This window comes from Nematostella vectensis, chromosome 2, assembly GCF_932526225.1.
Source record: "Nematostella vectensis chromosome 2, jaNemVect1.1, whole genome shotgun sequence".
NCBI classification, from domain to species: domain Eukaryota; kingdom Metazoa; phylum Cnidaria; class Anthozoa; order Actiniaria; family Edwardsiidae; genus Nematostella; species Nematostella vectensis.
The window spans coordinates 9,862,238-9,881,040 of record NC_064035.1 but is presented as its reverse complement, the minus strand read 5'-3'; the positions used below and the strand labels follow the sequence as shown (position 1 = coordinate 9,881,040).

The 18,803-nt window shown below is 39.1% G+C and overlaps 4 protein-coding genes across 7 annotated transcripts; 2 read left to right on the top strand and 2 right to left on the bottom strand.

Annotated features, from left to right (window-relative positions):
• On the top strand, positions 1–9,953 carry LOC5521317 (3-hydroxyisobutyryl-CoA hydrolase, mitochondrial). Of its 3 annotated transcripts, XM_032366271.2 has the most exons (17): positions 1–124; positions 214–265; positions 2,451–2,477; positions 3,992–4,078; positions 4,649–4,762; positions 5,565–5,649; positions 5,907–5,987; positions 6,561–6,613; positions 6,828–6,906; positions 7,479–7,556; positions 7,665–7,732; positions 8,074–8,160; positions 8,341–8,393; positions 8,674–8,755; positions 8,997–9,011; positions 9,127–9,231; positions 9,296–9,953. In XM_032366271.2, exons 1-17 carry the CDS (start codon positions 99–101, stop codon positions 9,443–9,445), a joined length of 1,242 nt encoding a protein of 413 aa, XP_032222162.1. In that variant the 5' UTR covers positions 1–98; the 3' UTR covers positions 9,446–9,953. The 3 variants fall into 3 exon arrangements, with proteins under 3 accessions (XP_032222162.1, XP_001641006.1, XP_048579262.1); XM_001640956.3 differs by lacking the exon at positions 3,992–4,078; XM_048723305.1 differs by lacking the exons at positions 2,451–2,477; positions 3,992–4,078.
• LOC5521318 (replication protein A 14 kDa subunit) lies at positions 9,473–11,298 on the bottom strand. Its single transcript, XM_001641074.3, has 4 exons — positions 11,102–11,298; positions 10,762–10,836; positions 10,291–10,396; positions 9,473–10,050 (listed from the first exon to the last, which is right to left on the bottom strand). The coding sequence occupies exons 1-4, from the start codon at positions 11,180–11,182 to the stop codon at positions 9,968–9,970; spliced, it is 345 nt and encodes a 114-aa protein (XP_001641124.1). The 5' UTR covers positions 11,183–11,298; the 3' UTR covers positions 9,473–9,967.
• An 87-nt stretch (positions 11,299–11,385) lies between these two features.
• LOC5521319 lies at positions 11,386–14,286 on the top strand. 2 transcript variants are annotated; one of them, XM_032366272.2, is made up of 3 exons: positions 11,386–11,758; positions 13,161–13,236; positions 13,370–14,286. In XM_032366272.2, exons 1-3 carry the CDS (start codon positions 11,576–11,578, stop codon positions 13,624–13,626), a joined length of 516 nt encoding a protein of 171 aa, XP_032222163.1. In that variant the 5' UTR covers positions 11,386–11,575; the 3' UTR covers positions 13,627–14,286. The 2 variants fall into 2 exon arrangements, with proteins under 2 accessions (XP_032222163.1, XP_032222164.1); XM_032366273.2 differs by having other exon boundaries at positions 11,394–11,758; positions 13,463–14,286.
• LOC5521209 (5-hydroxytryptamine receptor 1F) lies at positions 13,130–18,565 on the bottom strand. Its single transcript, XM_001641075.3, has 2 exons — positions 18,435–18,565; positions 13,130–15,376 (listed from the first exon to the last, which is right to left on the bottom strand). The coding sequence occupies exon 2, from the start codon at positions 15,374–15,376 to the stop codon at positions 14,318–14,320; it is 1,059 nt and encodes a 352-aa protein (XP_001641125.2). The 5' UTR covers positions 18,435–18,565; the 3' UTR covers positions 13,130–14,317.
• Positions 18,566–18,803: the final 238 nt, after the last annotated feature.

Here is an 18,803-nt window from a genome sequence, read left to right as displayed (position 1 = left end):
AGCTGTGGTATAGTTACCGCTGACCCGTTGGTTTCACGTGTGTGTTGTCGTTCTTGTCCGAGTGGTATAAATCCGTACTCTTTCTACTTGTTGATCGAATGTATCCACTTCGACAGCTGTACAGGTAAATATCAATAAGTCATGATACATCAAGCACAATTGAAGACGTGGTTATTTTGGTTAAACTGAGGCTCTTTGTTTTTTAAACTTTAGGCAATCTGCCTGTTTACGAATAGCCACGTTCACAAGACATCTCATAGGAGCTGTGAGTAATTTTATCACAGGTAGCCCAGGCTCACGGCGAGTGTAGGTTTATTACAGAGCGAACAAATATCGTTGAAATAAATATGCTGATTTGATAATAAAACAGTTGCTTGACGTTGCTTCTACTTAAACCCGCCATTATTTGCCATTCTAAGCTGTTTTAGCCGCTGCAAATTTTTCCCGTCGCCTTCTGTATATTAACCTGGTTTCAGAGCCTCAAGCGTCTCTCTATTTAGTGAGAGACGTTCGAGGCTCTGGAACCAGGGTATCTGTATATAAAATAGACAAGGCTGCAAACTCTGACAACCGCCAAATTCCAAAGTGCTCAACAAATCCACCTTTCGGAATCCAGACTCGCACGGCAAAATAAACCTTGCAGAATCATAGCACACACATTTATTTTTCTAAACATACCTTTTAATCGTCTATTCCTCCCCATTTTGCTGTTTGAGCGGCGAGAATCTTTCTTTTGAATTTGTAAGTATTTGTGATAGTGACGCTCGATGGGCCGTTCGTGGATAAAAAGACAATACACGCCATGCCAAATTCTACCAGCCGGAGTAGGGTGCTTTGCATCAGTGAATCAGTTTTAATGCTATAACACTCGTTCTCCGTCATCAAAATCCCACTCCTATCTAATTCGCTCTCTTTCTTGCTCTCTTTCTTTTCTCTTTTCTCGTGCTGCGCTTTTCTTGCAAGGAGTAGATCTAAAAGCCTCTTTTGCTTCTTTTACGTCATCTATAGTGTCACATCTTTGAGAAATTGAGTGCCTTTACTTTTTCTGAATTAATGTTTTCATCCAATTCCTTCCCCTCCACTTTCTGTCCAGCTTGCAGCTTATCTCTTGCTTGCGTTCCTTTGACATTGTCATTGCAGTTCCTTTCTTTGCTCCTTCTTTCTTTGGTTTTTGGGAGGGGGGCACCGGAAATATGGGCGAAGCGTAGGGGCGGGGGGCATGAAAAATTTTTTTAACTCCTGAACTTATTTTATCTCGTACTTTTATCAAAATCCTCATGCCAAAATCCTCAATCCTCACTTAACGTCAAACTACTGTTTTATTTTTAAATCAGAATATTTATTTCTACAAATTTTTCGCTCATACAAACTCTGTAATAAACCTACGGAACCTACACTCTCAGTGAGCCTGGGCTACATGTGATTTTATTGAATTGACTTACTTAAGTTACTTAGATTTTGTTTAAAAAAAATTACTGTTAGCATACAGAGTAGCGATTACATTTTACGTAAAATTTTGTGTCAAATGCTAGCTGCCAATTTATATAATAGTGATGTTTATTTTATAATTTACTTAAAGTTTAATGATATTGTAATAGCCAGATAAGTAAGGAAAGTTCATTTATTATCCCAAGGAGGGGTGTAAGGATATTGGGGGGGAGGGGCTCGAGAAATTTCCAAGGTCTGAAGGGGGGGGGGGTCAAAAGTGTTTGGATTTGGAAAAGGGGGTTACTGATTCCTTTGGGTGTTGTCTCTACTATATAATTTGACGAAGTGTCAAATGAGATTTCTTGTTTTAACTTGTTTTTGTTTGGGGTCAGTTATTTGGCATGCACAATCCAGGAGTCGAGGATATGTTTAAGCCACGTTTTATCTATGCAATGCGAACCTGTATACACCCTAAATACATCTTTTTATGGTTTCCTCTATATAATATTATAAAGTGCTTATGTTATCTAAAATATAAAGAAAACATTTTAATGCATGCATATCTGATTCGCTCTCTTTCTCGCTCTCTTTCTTTTCTCTTTTCTCATGCTGTGCTTTTCTTGCAAGGAGAAGATCGAAAAGCCTCTTGCTTCTTTTATGTCATCTATAGCATCACATCTTTGAGAAATTGAGTGCCTTCACTTTTTCTGAATTAATGCTTCATCCAATCTCTTCCCCTTTACTTTCTGTCCAGCTTGCAGCTTATCTCTTGCTTGCGTTCCTTTGACATTGTCATTGCTGATCCTTTCTTTGCTCCTTCATTCTTCGGTTTTCGGGAGGTGGGCACCGAAAATACGGGGGAAGTGTAGGGGCGGGGAGGGGGGGTGGTGGGGGAAGTATAAAAAAATTTTTTTACTCCTGAAGGGAGGGTCTACTAATTTTATTCCTTACTTTTATCAAAACCCTCACACGGATAATAAATGAACTTTCCCTAACTACTGAAACTTGTTTTTTTTTTCCAGAGAATGTGCAGCTCATCCAACCATATGGTACACATTTGATATTAGATTCTCTTTTACAAGAACTTAACCCTTTTGTCATGTTCCTGCCATGCCAAATCTAAATGTCACATATATATTCCAGCTTGACATTGATTCAGGTGCACATTTTGCACTTAGTAGTTTGTGACAGTCAAAGATAACTTGATGTTGAATTTCTGTTGCACTTATCAAAACAAATTTGACATTTTGATACAGCAAAACAAAAGTTTTATGTTTTTTTGGTGTTGTTCTTTTGCTGTGCAGCATGACTGGTGTGGCCATGCTTAGCCTGTGGAATGGCATGCCAAACATGATATTTTCAAAGAAAAATATATCTAATAATCAATTCCAAAACTTCCAGTAAGTGATTACTAGCTAGAATGAAAGGCGAAGCTGAGGAACATATAATGAAGGAACAACTGTTATGTTTAGTGGTCTTTAGAGGCATTTTCTTGCAAGAAGCAACAAGACATGCATGTTTTCAGAATGACAACCAAGAGTTTTTTATAGGGTGTAGTCCCTTTTTTGTAATTTCTGTATCAAATACCACATTAAGACATTGACCCCACAACCGGCCTGTACCGGCTTTGAGAAGTGCATCCAACCAAAGTGATGGCAACTACTCTTAAGCCAAATAATAGCACAGGTTCTTTGACAAATTTCAAATGGAACGTGGAAAGAAAAGCAGAATCACCCTTCTCATCCTCCAGGTTCATTTCCATGGTCTCAAAACACAATGTCTACTCCTTGAACATGCTTGAGGACGGTACTTTGCGAGCGCTCCCCAAGGTTACTACTGCAGAAGAGCTGCTGGAAAAGTTTCCTAGTAAGACTAGTTCTGGGGGCGTGACATGTCGGTAATTTAAAAAGCCAATTTAAAACTGAAGGCCAATGAAATCAAAATAACTCTGACGGAATTAAATACAGTTTCTTTGTTCAAGATACCAAAATGGAACGTCAAAAAAATGTGTTCCTTTTTGGTCAGAACACACTAAACCATTGTCTTATTTTTTATTAGTTTGAACTTTTTGGGAAGAAAGACAAATTGTGGAAAACTTAAAGCCCGACGCTCCAGCAGGCAAATTTTCACTCATAATTTTACTTAAACTCAAGAAAGAATTCGTCTCAATATAGACCTGATTTTAGCAGGCAAACGACAGGGTTCTCAAGAACATTCGAGTCCCCAATTTTGTGGGCTTCTTTGAAAAGAATTGGCAAGATTTGAAATACCAGGTTTTTACCGAAGCCTTTCGGTTGCTGAGCAAAACATCGCTCTTTCCCACTAAACACAACTGTATCACAAGCAATTGTTCTGGCTTCAGAGTTTCTCATGGTACAAAACAAAAACTTGATCCATCAAACAGACAATGCATTTGTCAGTGACGCAAGTGTTGTTTATTAGGCTTTACAAGTAAACACTGCTGTGCTGTGATTAGGCCTTTTTTTTACACCTAAAAAAGGCCCAATTACAGCACAGCAGCTCCCGGAGTTTTGGAACTCAAAATTGTTTTAAACTTTTCCAGTGGCTCTTTTGCGGTAGTGACCTTTGGGAGCGCCCGCAAAGTACACTGGATCCTCGAGCAGATTACAAAGCATTCTGGGAGAACCAGGTAAAGATCCACGTGGGGAGGGCCAGTCAACACTCCTCTCTTTTTACCCCAAAGCCAAACAAATCAATTCCAGGTCATACAGACCCAGAATAGCAGTGTAAACAATTTCGGAATTAATTTGGTTTCAGAAAAGACAGCATTTAGGAGAGCTGTGTTGATTAATTATAAAAAAATATTCTCATCCAGGGAAAGCCAAACAAGAAAAAATCAACATGAATCCACCTTTGCTTGCAAATATCCATAAGCACAGCACTCAATTATGCCCCCTCAGACTTCATGATGTCCTAAGACACTCTCCTAATATGCTCATAGCTGTATTTTTGATGTAAAATACAAGCAACTTGTGCTCACATCAGCACAATGACGAGGGATTTAAAGTGGGGACCGCAAAGCACTGTTGGAAAGCTAGGATACCACTGACTAGGTGCAGCGGTGTTTGACTTTGACCGGCTGTAAAAAACTCAGAATAGGGGGATAGTTATCTGTTTTCAGTCTGTTTTTTGTAAACTCAGCTCAAAAATAGGCAGGAGTCAATGGGTTAATAGTGAAATATTTTTTTTTATTTTCTAGACAGAAGCTCTGTTGGAGACTAAGAACAACGCTGGTATTATCACAATGAACCGGCCAAAGGCTCTCAATGCTTTAAACCTTCCAATGATCAGAAAGATCTACCCACAGCTCAAGGTGTGCTCTAAAATTAATATTTCACTTAGAACACTTTCATGTTCAATTTGTTCTAATGCAAATTGATGTTAAAGTTTGCAAATTTTGATAATTTCCAGGTTAGGTATGTAATACTGACTCACGTCTTGAAAAAGTAGTTTGGTAGTGAGGAATGTTAAAATGTGCCAATCAACCAGTGAAGATTATCATACACCTTAGTCTTATAGGAGTGGATACACTTAGTTTAGCAAGGGTGGATGATGGACTTAATTAAACAGATGACATTTCAGTGTATCAAAAAAAACAAAGAAAAATTCAGGCCCGTAGCCAGGGTTTTGAGCGGGGTGGTTCGTTTTTCCATTCGAGCGGAACAATTTTTTTTCAGGTACACCCCTCTCCTCGCCTTATTACATTAGGTAATCAATACTTCAAATAAATTTAAACTTGTATTTAAAATGTTATTAATAGGTAGCCTGCGTAGCTGCTCAATGGAAGGGGAGGGAGACCTCCCCTTCCCTTGAGCCACCACGCAGGCTAATAAATAGGGTGCTTTTTAACATATAGTGATAATAAAAAAGATAATTATTTTAGAAAAAGACATGGATGTGCACGGTATATCCAGCCAACGTTATATTATTTTTTTTGTTTGCTCATGAGCAGACCTTCAAGCCGTGTGTTGGGGTTCATCCGAACCCCCCAAACCCCCCCTGGCTACGGGCCTTGAATTTATTATTCTCATCCTTGTTAAGACAATTTGCTTTATCCTTCAGCTAAAAGCACACCATAATCTTGTAAATGCAATGTTATTGTGATTTGCTTACAGCAATGGGACATGGACCCAAACATTGGAGTAATATTGATAAAGGGTACAGGAGATAAAGCGTTCTGTGCAGGAGGTGACGTACGAGGTACGGGGTTCCATGAACACAGCAAGGGTTGGGTGCAGGGGCGTGCCCCTACCCCTTAAGATTGCCCACTTTAAGCATGGTATTTTCTTAAGATTTATAGAATTGAAAATCTTAGACTTATATGTATTCCTGATAACCCGAATCAGCAGCACTTGGCTCTTGATAATGTTCAAAGCACCCTCGTGGATTGCCTCTAGGCTGACCTTTAAGCTGGCACTGGATTTACCAAACTAATTGGCATCTTACTGTCCTTGCAGCCATCGCCGAGGCAGGATTGAGAGGAGAGGACCTAACAAAGGATTTTTTTCGAGAGGAATACATGTTAAATTATGCAATAGGTACTGTAAGGATGAGCTCAAAGTTCTTCTTTTAGAGACACACCCAGGGTTGTATACTCAGATATGACATGATGGGGTCTAGGGAAATGGGATTTTCTCTGTATATAGCGTAAGCCTCCCCCTTGGTAAAACACATGGTCTAACCAGGGTCTAGAAAATATTTTAACAATTTAGTGTTGTTTTATTAAAGGACAATAACACAGTGGTACACAATATTATTGATTTGACAATGTTTTTTCACATGCCCAAAAATATTATTCAACACAGGCTTCTAAAAGAACCCATTGATATAGACAGGGCTTTTCAGCTAATGCCAAATTACACTGACTAGATAAAAACAAAATGCAACTGAATTATGGCTTTATAAACAGTTTTACTTAATTTTGTGCAATATATATTTTAGCAGCTCAATCTCCTAGCCAACCAGCATACAATTTCCTTAGTGTCAACCCTGTATCTGGCAGAATATCAGATGTCATTGAGGGAGCCAATCAGTGCACATGATTTCCTAATCACAGAACCTCCAAAATTGAAATAAACAGTGCTAATAACAAACGTTTCTAACCCTTATAGGTACACTCAAGACTCCTTATGTGGCACTTATTCATGGTATTACTATGGGCGGGGTGAGTTGAATGCCGTACAAGCAGAATTTAAAAAATATATACAACAAAAGAAAAGGAACGAAGAGGAAATTTTGAAAGACAGCTCCTTATCTTATCCTGATAGCTCCATTGTTTTAACTCTGTTCACCTGCTGGTGATAGGTAAAGGACAGTTTGTGTTATTCAATTCTCTCAATTTGTAAACTGTTAGGTGTTGGTTTTCTTTTCTTTTCAAGGGAGTTGGTCTCTCTGTCCATGGCCGCTACCGTGTAGCTACTGAAAAGACAACTTTTGCTATGCCTGAAACAGCTATAGGTGAGTCAATAGCTCTTGGTAGCCCAGTGGTTTAAGCTTATCTGTGAAACCAGCTAGAAGGCCCAGGACTGATTCTGGGCACGTTTGCACACTCTACTGATTGCCTGCAAACTCTCAACTCAATGCGACATTTGTACATATTTTGCCTTTCCCAACACTCTACTGGGTAAGGTTATTCCACAAAAAGGTGTTACAGGTATCCCCAGGGTTGGGGACCGTGGCCCTAACGCCTGGCCCCTCGGTTACTCTTGGTTAGGTGGTTACCAAGCTGACTCCAAACTGACAATGAGTTTAAGGGAATAACTTACGTACGGCATAAGCCAGTACCAGTTTCTGCATGCATATGTGATTGGAATAGGCAGTCTGCAGAGCTCTCAGGTCGGTACCAATGATTGGTAAAGGTGGTGTGCAGTTATAGGAAATGCCCCTCATTATACATCCAAGGAGGGGTTTATGCGCACCCTGTGTAAGTACTGTACGCACCTGCCTGCACATCTGCAAACTGCATGAAAACCAGCTCTAAAACAGCTACCCTGTCTAGTACTCAAACTTTGCTTTTCTTTGTATTTCAGGATTTTTCCCTGATGTAGGTGGTGCTCATGCTTTACCACGGCTGTCTGGTAAACTTGGTCTCTTTCTGGCCTTGACTGGTACGATTTGTAAAAATGCCTTGAAAATGATTGAAAAAATCTGTAATGACTAGTTTGTCCTACTTGCAAATTTTATGTTCAAAAATTCTCTTCCTGATGTTGTTTTAGGGCAGCGACTCAAGGGATATAATGTCAAGCTGGCTGGCATTGCGACTCACTATGTCACTTTGGAAAAGGTAAATTATTCGATATCAGTCAGAGTTTGTTCAACTTTATTTTATTGACTACGCTACAAGCGGCAGGGTTACCCCAGCCAGTTACTGTGAGCCCTTAAAAAATACATTATGATTATAGTTATCAGAGATTTTGGAAAAAGGTAATAATAGCGGGTTGAATAATAGGGTGAGCATGTAGGACTGACCCACCCTTACAGTAAATACTTACAGAGTAAACTATGTTTTTATGTATTCTTCATAGCTATGTTTTTGTATGATTTATTTTATAATAGCTTTATTGGACATTTGTAATTTAACATTTCTCAAGTATAAGTCTATTCCTTTAGTTCTATTTTTTTTAGATAAGCGCCTTGGAAGAGGCGCTATTAAATTTAAAGGACCCTCAACATCAAATTGTACAAGATGTACTAAATGACTTTGATAAGCAGGTGAGGATAGCTTAGAATTGAGGTTTTGTTTTAATAATTATACAGGTCTGTTAACATTAACTAGAATACCATTTTTAATACCATTTATTCATGTTCCTGTATTCAATTATCATAAATCTTTTTGACAGCAATGAAAGCCTACATCAATTTATTTATATTATAATATTTTATCTTTGGCAGTGCTCTCCAAATCAGCGATTTGTATTAGATGAACACATGGACAGCATAAATAGGTGTGTTCCCAAGGAACAGCATTAACTTAAAACCAATGAAAGACAAGGTGTATAAAATCCATAATTATTGTTCATTTATCAATTGCTTGTACAACAAAGAACCATTTGCGGGGCCCTGTTTAACCAAGTAGACATTGGTATGACAGCCCGTCCTCATGACCAAATCTGTTTACCTGATTGGTGAAATGACTTTTAAGTATTAAAGCATAAGGAATTGTATATCCAGCAGCATTGGTATTATTGGTAGTACTATGCTTAAATAACATTCAATTACTCTTAGATGTTTTTCACAATCAAGTGTTGAGGAGATCATTTCTGCATTAGAAGAAGAGGGATCTCCCTGGGCAGCCAAACAAATAGAGGTAGTCTAATGCACATTGTCATAACACGTGTTTGCTGCAGCCCCCGAGTCTTCCAACTTTCTACTGAAGCATTATTCCCTTAACTTACAATAGTTGTCTTGATATTGTGGTTTTCATGATCTGTTAAGTATTAGTACTTAACTCAATTTTAGATTAAAATGTTAGATCATTAGTTGTTCCTTTAGGCACTCAATTTAATGTAATGTTTGTTTGATATTTAATCCATTTTATTTTATTCCAGAATCTCAATCGCATGGTAAGTGTCATTCAGTGTAAACAGAAAGTGTTTTTTTATGCCATCAGCCATTTTTTATAAATAGACATGTCCATATTCAGACAATAATCATGACATTTTTTTTTTGGTGATGCAGTCCCCTACATCATTAAAAGTAACATTACAGCAGCTGGAGGAGGGATCTAGACTGGATTTGGGCGAGTGCCTGAAAATGGAGTATCGGATGTCACAGACGTTCATGGTAAGGTGTTGTTGTTGCTGGAGGTGCTCAATTGCTCTTGTGACATTTTCTTTCTACCTCTCAGGAAAATAAAGATTTTTATGAGGGAATTCGAGCTGTTCTGGTCGACAAAGATAACAGCCCCAAATGGAATCCCAGCAGTTTAAAGGAAGTTTCCAAGGAGAGTGTAGAGTCATATTTTAAACCAATTGGGGAAAGAGAGTTAGTCTTGTGAAAAAAAATCTAATAAAAAGAACTCAAATGAAATCAGACAAATGATTTATAACAGAATCTTGTAACCCTCTAGGTTTTTTTGTATTAAATGTTTTACACAGCATAGCAGAACTTTATTTATCTGCAAGGTTTAATTGATGTTACTACCCTGGGTGGTAGCCTTCGATGTACTGTGTGTGTCGGCCAACTTTTTATTACCCTGTACAGGGAGGGATATATCTTTTCCCAAAGAGGAGGGAGGGCACCAAGGGTAAAGAACATATGTAAGGTGGGAGCTGCATCTGTCGATTTTCTAAAATACCTTTCTAAAATTTCTGCCCAACAGGATGGGGTGCATTGGCCCCCCACGACTGCTGTATACAAATAATATTATTTATCACAAAAACTATATTGTTTGCAGAATGATAAGTGTAGTAGGGTGTGCATATTTATGATAGAAAGTTCTCTTGTTTTTTAATGTACTGATGTGTTAAGACTTTCAGTCTTAAGAATAAAAATATTTTATGGTACAAAAGTGTTCTGTCTAATATCCACTAGATTGTTCACAAGCAAACATCTCTGGGAAGCCAGCTGCTAGTGTTATTGCCTCATTGTATAAGCTCAAATCTGCAATAACATAGAAAACAATAAAATCCACAGAACCTTTATAAACAATAAGTGAGACAAATGCCTTGTTTACTTCTCAACATAAAAGAAGGCCAAAACACCATACCATTGATGTCATAGGTAAGCTGGTATTTTGGTAACCACCACTACTGTATTTTGGTCATTTTTCAATCAGTTTTTAGTCACACCCTGCTCCGATTAAAACTGAATAGTGGAAACAAATGCAACCAAATCACTTACCAAATTCCTCCCTTCCAGCATAGCTTATAATTCTCTGGGCACTGATGGTGAGGTCTCGTTCTACTCTGCCAACAACCTCCACAACTCCTTGAAGGGCTTCATCAAGCTGCAAAACAATTATATTCATATGGAATTATATCATGATACGCGAACTGAGCTTTGTTTATTTTTTTTATTTTTTTTTGCAATAGCACTTTTATTGTGGATTGAGGCTAATTTATAATTTAATAAATCCATAAAGCAGACTTTTACTAAAAGGTATGCTAGTACTGGTAAAGCACAAAAACAGTTTTCAAGTTTAGCTTGAAAGAGAAAGCTCCATACATTTGCAGAAAAATTCAGCCGGGTCCCAATGGTATCCTTATTAACAGGGTTGCTTTTCTTTCATCCTCTGCACAGGATTACGCGCTAACAATGTATCTACAGTAATCACATTTTGAATATTTTAGACTGGACCATCATTATACTTACAGGCTCTGGTAACACCACATGAATCATCTTATCGTCACTAGAAAGCATCTTAAGTTCCGTGCCCGTTGAATTTATCTATGGAATAAGTTACATATTATAGGTGTATCAATACCAAAGACACAAATATGTTATAAATTGTACCCACATTGGGTTGGCAAGTTGGTTCATGGACTCTGTGGCTTTCCATGGCTATATAGGCAATAAACAGTCACATAAAATTACCAAAGAGAGGGGTTAAAAGACCTATTCATTAACCTTTTCTAGTGAAAGTTCACAAACACACTACAATTTGACGGCCATCCTGGTTTGCTAAAGCGGCTCACTCATTCGACCATCTTACCTCTGAAACACTGCCTACAAAACACACCAATCGACCAGAATACTGTTTCATCATGGAGGCGTTCACTCTAGGTGCGTCCATGTTGATGAAAAAAGGTTAAAATCCGTAGGAAATCTGTCCTTAGTATGTTTTCTCCGAGAACTTTTGATCTTGATCGTACTTTTGGCGGGTAATTCGCACTCGTCCTAGTCCTTCTCTTTCATTGCCGCTTTCCATAACACGCTGGCTCAGCTTCCCCATCATACTTTGCGAGCTGCAAGCTAAAAATAGATTTGCGTAGTAACATTCAAATCGTCATCGCTGTTCTTCGAAATGTTGCAATATCCTCAATTTGGTTCTTGGTGATGCATTGGCCGTATAGATATTGCATGTGCATACGTTAAACTATTGGTGAAAACTGACAAGCGAGTCCGTGTAATTCATACAGTAGGTATATTCGACACAACAAGGGCTTTTCCACGATATTTGAGCGAGATGAAAATGAGCTTCTTGTCGGGTTTATACGAGAAAATCGTCCCTGGCCATCATCAGGGAAACAAGGGACGATCTTATGAGATTGATAGCCGCTTTGGCGAGCAAAAAGAATTCGACGAAGAAGATGGATTTGTGTTTTTATCAGCCTCGAACGATCAACCACCACCATGTCAACAACAACAGGTGAGGCAAAGGAAGACGAAATGCTCTAAGTCGTTTGTATTGATACCCTGGGTACCAGAGCCTCCAGACTTCTCTCGTTCAGTGACGCTCAGCCAAAATGCCGTGACGAGCGACATTTTGGCTGATCGACATTTTGACTGAGCATCACTGGGCGAGAGAAGTTTGGAGGCTCTGGTATCCAGGGTATTGTATTGAATAATCTAGAAAATTTTGGCTTTTATGCACTAGTCAATTGAAACTCCCACCATTCCACCTTCCCGGGGAAGGGTGGGGAATTAGACTTTGACGCTGTACAAAACAGAGAAAACCCCAACCCCCTCGGGACAAAACTGCAGTCAAATGCCCACCCCTCGGGATGCAAACTAAAGGCAACTATCCGACATCGACATCAAGTCATCTGAAAAAAGCCTTTATCTTTCAAGCTAGTACACTTCAAAGAATTTGTACTAATAACTATGAAGATAACAGTTACCAAAAAAAATGGAAAAATAATTTATTTCCATCTGGCGTTAGTTATCATTCATATTCGTTTTTGCACATTTCACCATGCAGCTTGCCACACACTGATACATGGAATTGCTTGCTACAGAAGAGAAAGAGTCTCAAACCAGGAACTGACATGACTTTTGCGAAGTAAATTTTGTGACGTTATTCATTTGCCCCAAGCCCCCAGGGTGGGGAAAAGTCTTGGGGTCAAAAACTGTCAATTCCCCCACCCCCTTGGGACAGATTCTAGTTCAAAAGTTCTCTAAACCCCAACATTAACCTCACACTATCCCGGGACCATAGGGGTGGGGGTTTCAAATGACTAGTGCATTAGTGCCTCCTTCTGCGAACACCTAAAAAATACCATTTCTAATAAAAAAGCCCATTTTTTATCAGATACCCCCTAAAATTACTTGAGGCCCGATTTTGGCCCCTTAAAAATACAACAAGCATCCTTAGGTCGAAATGGAAGTCGGTGATGCAGGCATGTCGCACATGATGTAGTTGGCAAAAATCATGCTGTCAAAATCAGCATTAACAGGCTTTAACATAAAAATTCAAGTAGCTTACACAGACCTGGATTCATTTATTTATTATATGATACCCACGCAGGATGCAGATTCTCGAATACTACCTTATGCCAATACCTCTTCCCAATAAACCGATCACCATGTAAAAGCCCCCCCTGACTGCCCATCAAAACCCCCTCCCTCCACACACCCCACCTTATCTTAGAATTATTTCCACTCCTTGGCCCTGAGAGTAGGTGGTGGTTAAGGTTTTTTTTAATGATCCCAGTAAATTGCTTAAAAGATAATTATCCATATTTTGTCTACCTCTGTGAATAAAGGGCTATATATATTTACAACAAAAATAAAACATGAATCTTGACAAAAACTCTTTATTTACCTTTTAGATAAGTAATTCATATGGGAAAGTGGCATTTGATCAGATGCAGCAGAACTCATCTACATCTAATAGCTGTTATGGAGGTGAGATTTTAATATGAATATTAATAATAATCATTAATCTCCCATTGTTAGTATTTTTCCAAAAATTATAACCACCTTGTAACCAGGGACTGTTGTAACTAACAATTTTAAATTTAAGAATTTTCATTTGTAGGTTATTTGCAATGTGATAGTTTGCAACAAGGTGGACAAAATAAAGTTCAACAGGCAACAGATATCTCAGAGAGGACATTTCTTACTGTTACAGATGTACCTTTCAAGTGCTGCAAGATCTTGGAAACAATTCAAAGTAGCAGAAGTGATACCCAGAGATATGAAACTCAACCTTCTCTTAACTTGGACCAATATCTTTATGACTTCTCTCTAGAGAGAAGTGTTTTAAGAGAACTAAATTCACAGCTTCAGACATAGTACAGTATTTTTATTATACAATTGTCAGTATCATTGCCAACTCGTTGGTCATCTGAATTACCAATCTTTTATTCTCCAGGCGAGGAGCTTATTTTAAAGAAGAGATAATTTCAGATTTTGTATTATTTCTAGATAAAAAAGTGCGGCAGGAAGTCAGTTATTGTAAGGTTGATTCTCACTTGGACGCAATCCCAAGCGCAAAGCGCGCTATTTTTCGATCTTCACTGGAACGCAAGCAAAAGCAATCACAAGAGAACGAAACTGCTTGATTTCTCTCGCTTGTGCTTGTGTTTTACCGATACTCACTTGTGTTGTGCTTGGGCTTGTGTCGTAGGCCTGGTTTCCATATAGTCGTAACATGCGTAGTCTAGGGTTTGACCCCCGAGCTGAAGACAAGACTCACGAAGGTTATTGGCACTTGAAGGAGTAGCCCCTTTAACTGCCGATGGTGATAGGTAATGATTTCTTTTACAGAGTAGCGCTTTTCGAGCTATTTTGATACACATCAAGTGTTAGCCATAGTGTAGGTATGTATATTACTCCCTCTCCCTACCAATATCAGGAAGATGACCAAGGGGACAAAAATATTTTGTTGGGCTCTCTAAAACCATTTCCGTCTTTCCTCTGATAGTGTTTGTTGAATAAACTACGGAAAACTCCTATGCTTTTATAGACGGGCATATCTGTGTTTTTATAGACGGGCTATGACTATATCAGGTTTCTCATTAGTGGCCCCCTGACGTGCGCTGTTCTCTCTCTGTTCTGTTTGTTTGTTCGTAGAGTTAAGCGACGAACTGGAGTTACCGTGAAATTGCGGGGAAAACATTCTACAGAATGCTCGCCTGAATTCGCTGTTAGTTAAGGCAAAGACGACTGGATTTAAAGCGGTTTGTAGATAGGCCAACCAACAGAACACCGTATCTGCAACTTCCACTGCGCATGTCTCGACTCCCTCGTCCAATAGAATCATCACATTTATGACTTCAAACGGCAGCCAGCATAGGACAAATGTAGCGATCACAATGCCTAGCGCCTTGGCAACACGCAACTCTCGACCAATCAGATCGCACACAGACTTGCCTTTCATCCCGACACGCTTTGCGTGGCCTCGGGCAATGAGGTAAATCTTGAAGTAAAAAGTTGTCATGAGAATGAATGGCGCGAGGACGTTACCGACAAGAAGGTATCCATGAAGAAGAGGGTTCATTTCAAACGAGTAGACTTCGTCCCTCGGTGGCACAAGTATGAAGAATATTAGGATTCCGATGCCAACAGAATATCCCCATATTGCTACCAACGAATACTTGACTACCCTCGGAAAAACAAAGCTCTCGTAACGCAAGGCGAATACGACTGCGATAAACCGGTCAGCGCTCACTGCCAGGAGGTTCAGCACAGAAGCAGACAGGAAAACAAAGAACAAGGCGTTCCACAGATTACACAGGTATCCCCCTAAAGGCCATCGCGGGAAATAGATCCAGTACACGATGTCGAAAGGGATGACGGTAACGGAGACTAGGATGTCCGAGATCGCCAAGCTACACACAAAGAAGTTCGAGTTTGTTTGAAGCCGTTGCGAGCGAGCCACCAGAGTGCAGACTAGCGTGTTGCCTAGCAACGAGGCAACAATAAGCAGACACATGAAGACGAGGCCGGCCGTTGTGAAGGCTGGGTCGAGGGCCTCACTGCACACCGTATGGGTCATGTTGCCGGTGGTGTTGGGGTCCATCAGAGGGGTCATGATTCGCATCTACAAGAGAACAGATAATCACAAGAGAACAGATCATCACAAGAGAACAGATGATGACATTCGTCACTATCAGAGGGGGGCGTAAGGGTTTGCGGTGATGCGTTTTTTAAATGTGACGCGACTTATTGACTTATTTTGACGGCTTTGCGTTTTTTGGCGGTTTTGCGGTTTTGAAACCCCCCTTACGTCCCCTCCTATCATCCTCGTCATTATTACTATCTTTATAACTACCATCGTCTTCATCATTATCAGCGTACCCAGGATTGGCTGAGGGGCGTTCGCAGTCAATGGTCACATATGAAAAAAGTATAGTATTTGAAGATTCCTCCCCCGCCAAGGGGGAAAGGGGAGGGTTGCACGCATGGCATTGTCATCATGATCACTGATATTGTCTTGACTATCATCAACATCTACGTAACCATAGTTACCGCGATCGCAACATCGTGCTCGTCGTCTTCGTTACTGGGTGAGAGTCGAAAGCACCTGCTCCATTTGCATTGTCAAAACATCATTTTCTTTTTCCACAGCAGGTTTCTAGAGAGCATATTCGCACATCTAGAGGTTACATTCAAAAATATTCCAAACTTGATAGTCTTTTCTTTTCTATGTTGGCAACTCAAAATGGAATATAAAATCTAATTATGTGGATTTGTCACTATAAACTATAAAACTCTTACCGGAACATCACCATCATCGAACCATAACCCTTTACAAGATGGACTTCTTCCAAACTCTAAACAATATCACAACCGCTCGTTTCTCTGGCCAGATGAAATGTACCTTATCGATGCTTTTAAAAACACCTTTCTCACCCCGTTACATTATACATTTTTCGTCATTGCCCTGTTATCAGGCTACTTCACATTTATCAATACCCATCTTAATGATTCTTACCGGAGCCAAGAGCAATCCAGCCCTTGCCTTGCCAAACTTCAATAACATCGAAAAACTCATATAAAACAGTAATTATCAAAAACACCTTTCTCACCCCGTTACATTATACATTTTTCGTCATTGCCCTGTCATCAGGCTACTTCACATTTATCAATACCCATCTTAATGATTCTTACCGGAGCCAAGAGCAATCCAGCCCTTGCCTTGCCAAACTTCAATAACATCGAAAAACTCAATAGAACAGTAATTATCACCTGCAGCTGTTCCAAGAAAAACCGTCCAATATTTATCCCATCGCAGTACAGAGAAATGGCTCTTGTCAATATGTGTGTACTCCTTTTCCTTGGTCGATGGAACTAGGGATGCTTGCAAATATTTCGTGCGCCAACTGTGATTCTTCATTCACTAGCCTTTATGATTTCGCGAACACTAAAAATTCGCAGTCAGGTCTTGGACCCCGAGTTTTTATTGACCCCCCAAAATACTACTTATTTACCAATATATATGCAAAATAACTACAAAATACCCGCTGACGGTTTAAATCGCGGATTTAATCCTTGAACGCCAAGACCCGCGAATTTTCCAGCATTTACTCTGTATATTCGTTTTCTTATATAAACCAAGAACAGGGACAGCCATCTGGTATTTGTTAATTTGACTTCTTCATAAAATGAATAGGATCAAATTAAAGTAATTTATTTTTTAGAAATGGAAGTTTATCAGCTGTTCTCATGAATTTACGAATTACACCCCTTTCTTATTTTCTCAGCTTATATTTTCGCATACGCCAAAACTGTATTTTTCAAGATCTGTTATTTTGTTTGTCATCTAGACACCATACCCACCAAATGAGCTCTTGATGAAATGTTCGCAACTAAACATGTATGTTATCAAACCTGTTTCCGCCGAGGTTCCTCGATCGTTTCGTTTTCTTATGAAATCGTATTGCAAGTACTAAGAACGCGTTTTTTACACGTGATTCCGGAATGAGAATGATTAGAATAGAAAAAGCGCGCGTTCGTTTATCCCGCGTTCCCATTCGGGAATAGAATGAAGGCCATTCAACCCATTCTTTTACCTGTAGCAGAATAACTTGAATGCCATTCTGAACACTCTCTACCAACCATTCCCATTCCAGAATGACAGGGGAAAAACGAGTCCTAAGCGTAAGAAGGTGTTCTTTTGAGTAACCTTAAGCTGTTAAATAAAATCTGAAAATACTATGCTTATGACAACATATAGGCATCATTTACCTACTTCCCCTTCGTCTAGGCAGACGGTTTGTATGGTTATTTTTTCCAACTTCTTCCAAATAATCATATAACAAGCGTACACATTCAATAGCCACACCGGTTGACCAAATTACGATTACTTTCTTTAGACACCAAATAAAGATGAGCAGTGGGGGCGTTGCTGTGCCCCCCCCCCCCCCCCCCCCCAAAAAAAAATATATTTTCTTAATGTTTTTGTATCGTCCCCAATAATTCGAGGCCTGCTACGGTTATGGTGATTGGTTCTCCTTCGAGCATTTTTATATATTCAGCTCGTTCCCTCGAAGTTTATGTTAAAACCACACAAAAACTCGAAACACCTCTAGTAAATTTGTTACGGCTAATGACTCTTATGTCAGGGTAATTTTCTACATTGTGTTTTATCACTGGGATCGCAAGCTAAATGTCATCATATCTACTTTATTTATATAATACTGTCATATATTTCCAAATTGTTGCCAAAATTTCATGTTGTTTTTAACAACTAAAATTTGTATATTTAATAAAATTCGTGTTGTATGGGTTAGGGCAACTCTTAACAAAACTAAGACAAAGGAAGAAAATTAATTTTTAACGTGTTGTCATTGGTTTAAATTTTAGATATCTTGGATTTATTTTTGTTATCGTTGACATCATTAAGACCGCTAAGCCGTGCGTGTGTGTGTTTTCCTATTCCGCGATCTAGCATTTAAATTTATCCAAAGCGTTTGGGTAATCTTCTATTACTTACTCAAGAAGCAATTCTACATAAACCATCCATAATATCATGGCTCACAGTGGGACTTCAAGCGTACTAAAGACCTGTTTTGACCGGAAACTATCATTATTTCATCAAATACGTAGCTTCCTCTAGAAGAAGTATAGAAGTACTTTAAGTCTTTGTATAACTTTACCTTGTCGTGTGATATCACGCTACCGTCTGGACTAAAATGAACCAACTATTGCTGAATTTGATCCTCATTGCTTTAATCTTAATCAAATTCAGGATCCAAAATGAAAAGTCCACATCCCATCTTGAAGTTTGTCCATTGAGCAAACACAAAACTCTCAAAATGTCAGTATAGAAACACCTTTACCGGTTACCAAGGGTGATTAACGTTCGAAAATAGAATTGAATTAGAAAGGTTTGATTTTCAGCCACCAAACATCCCGTTACATTATATGCACAGCATTTTATTTCTTTTCTCGAATTCAGTATAAAACTACCCCTCCATCATATATCTCATCACACCTCCACCTTTATAAATACACGGAGACAATTT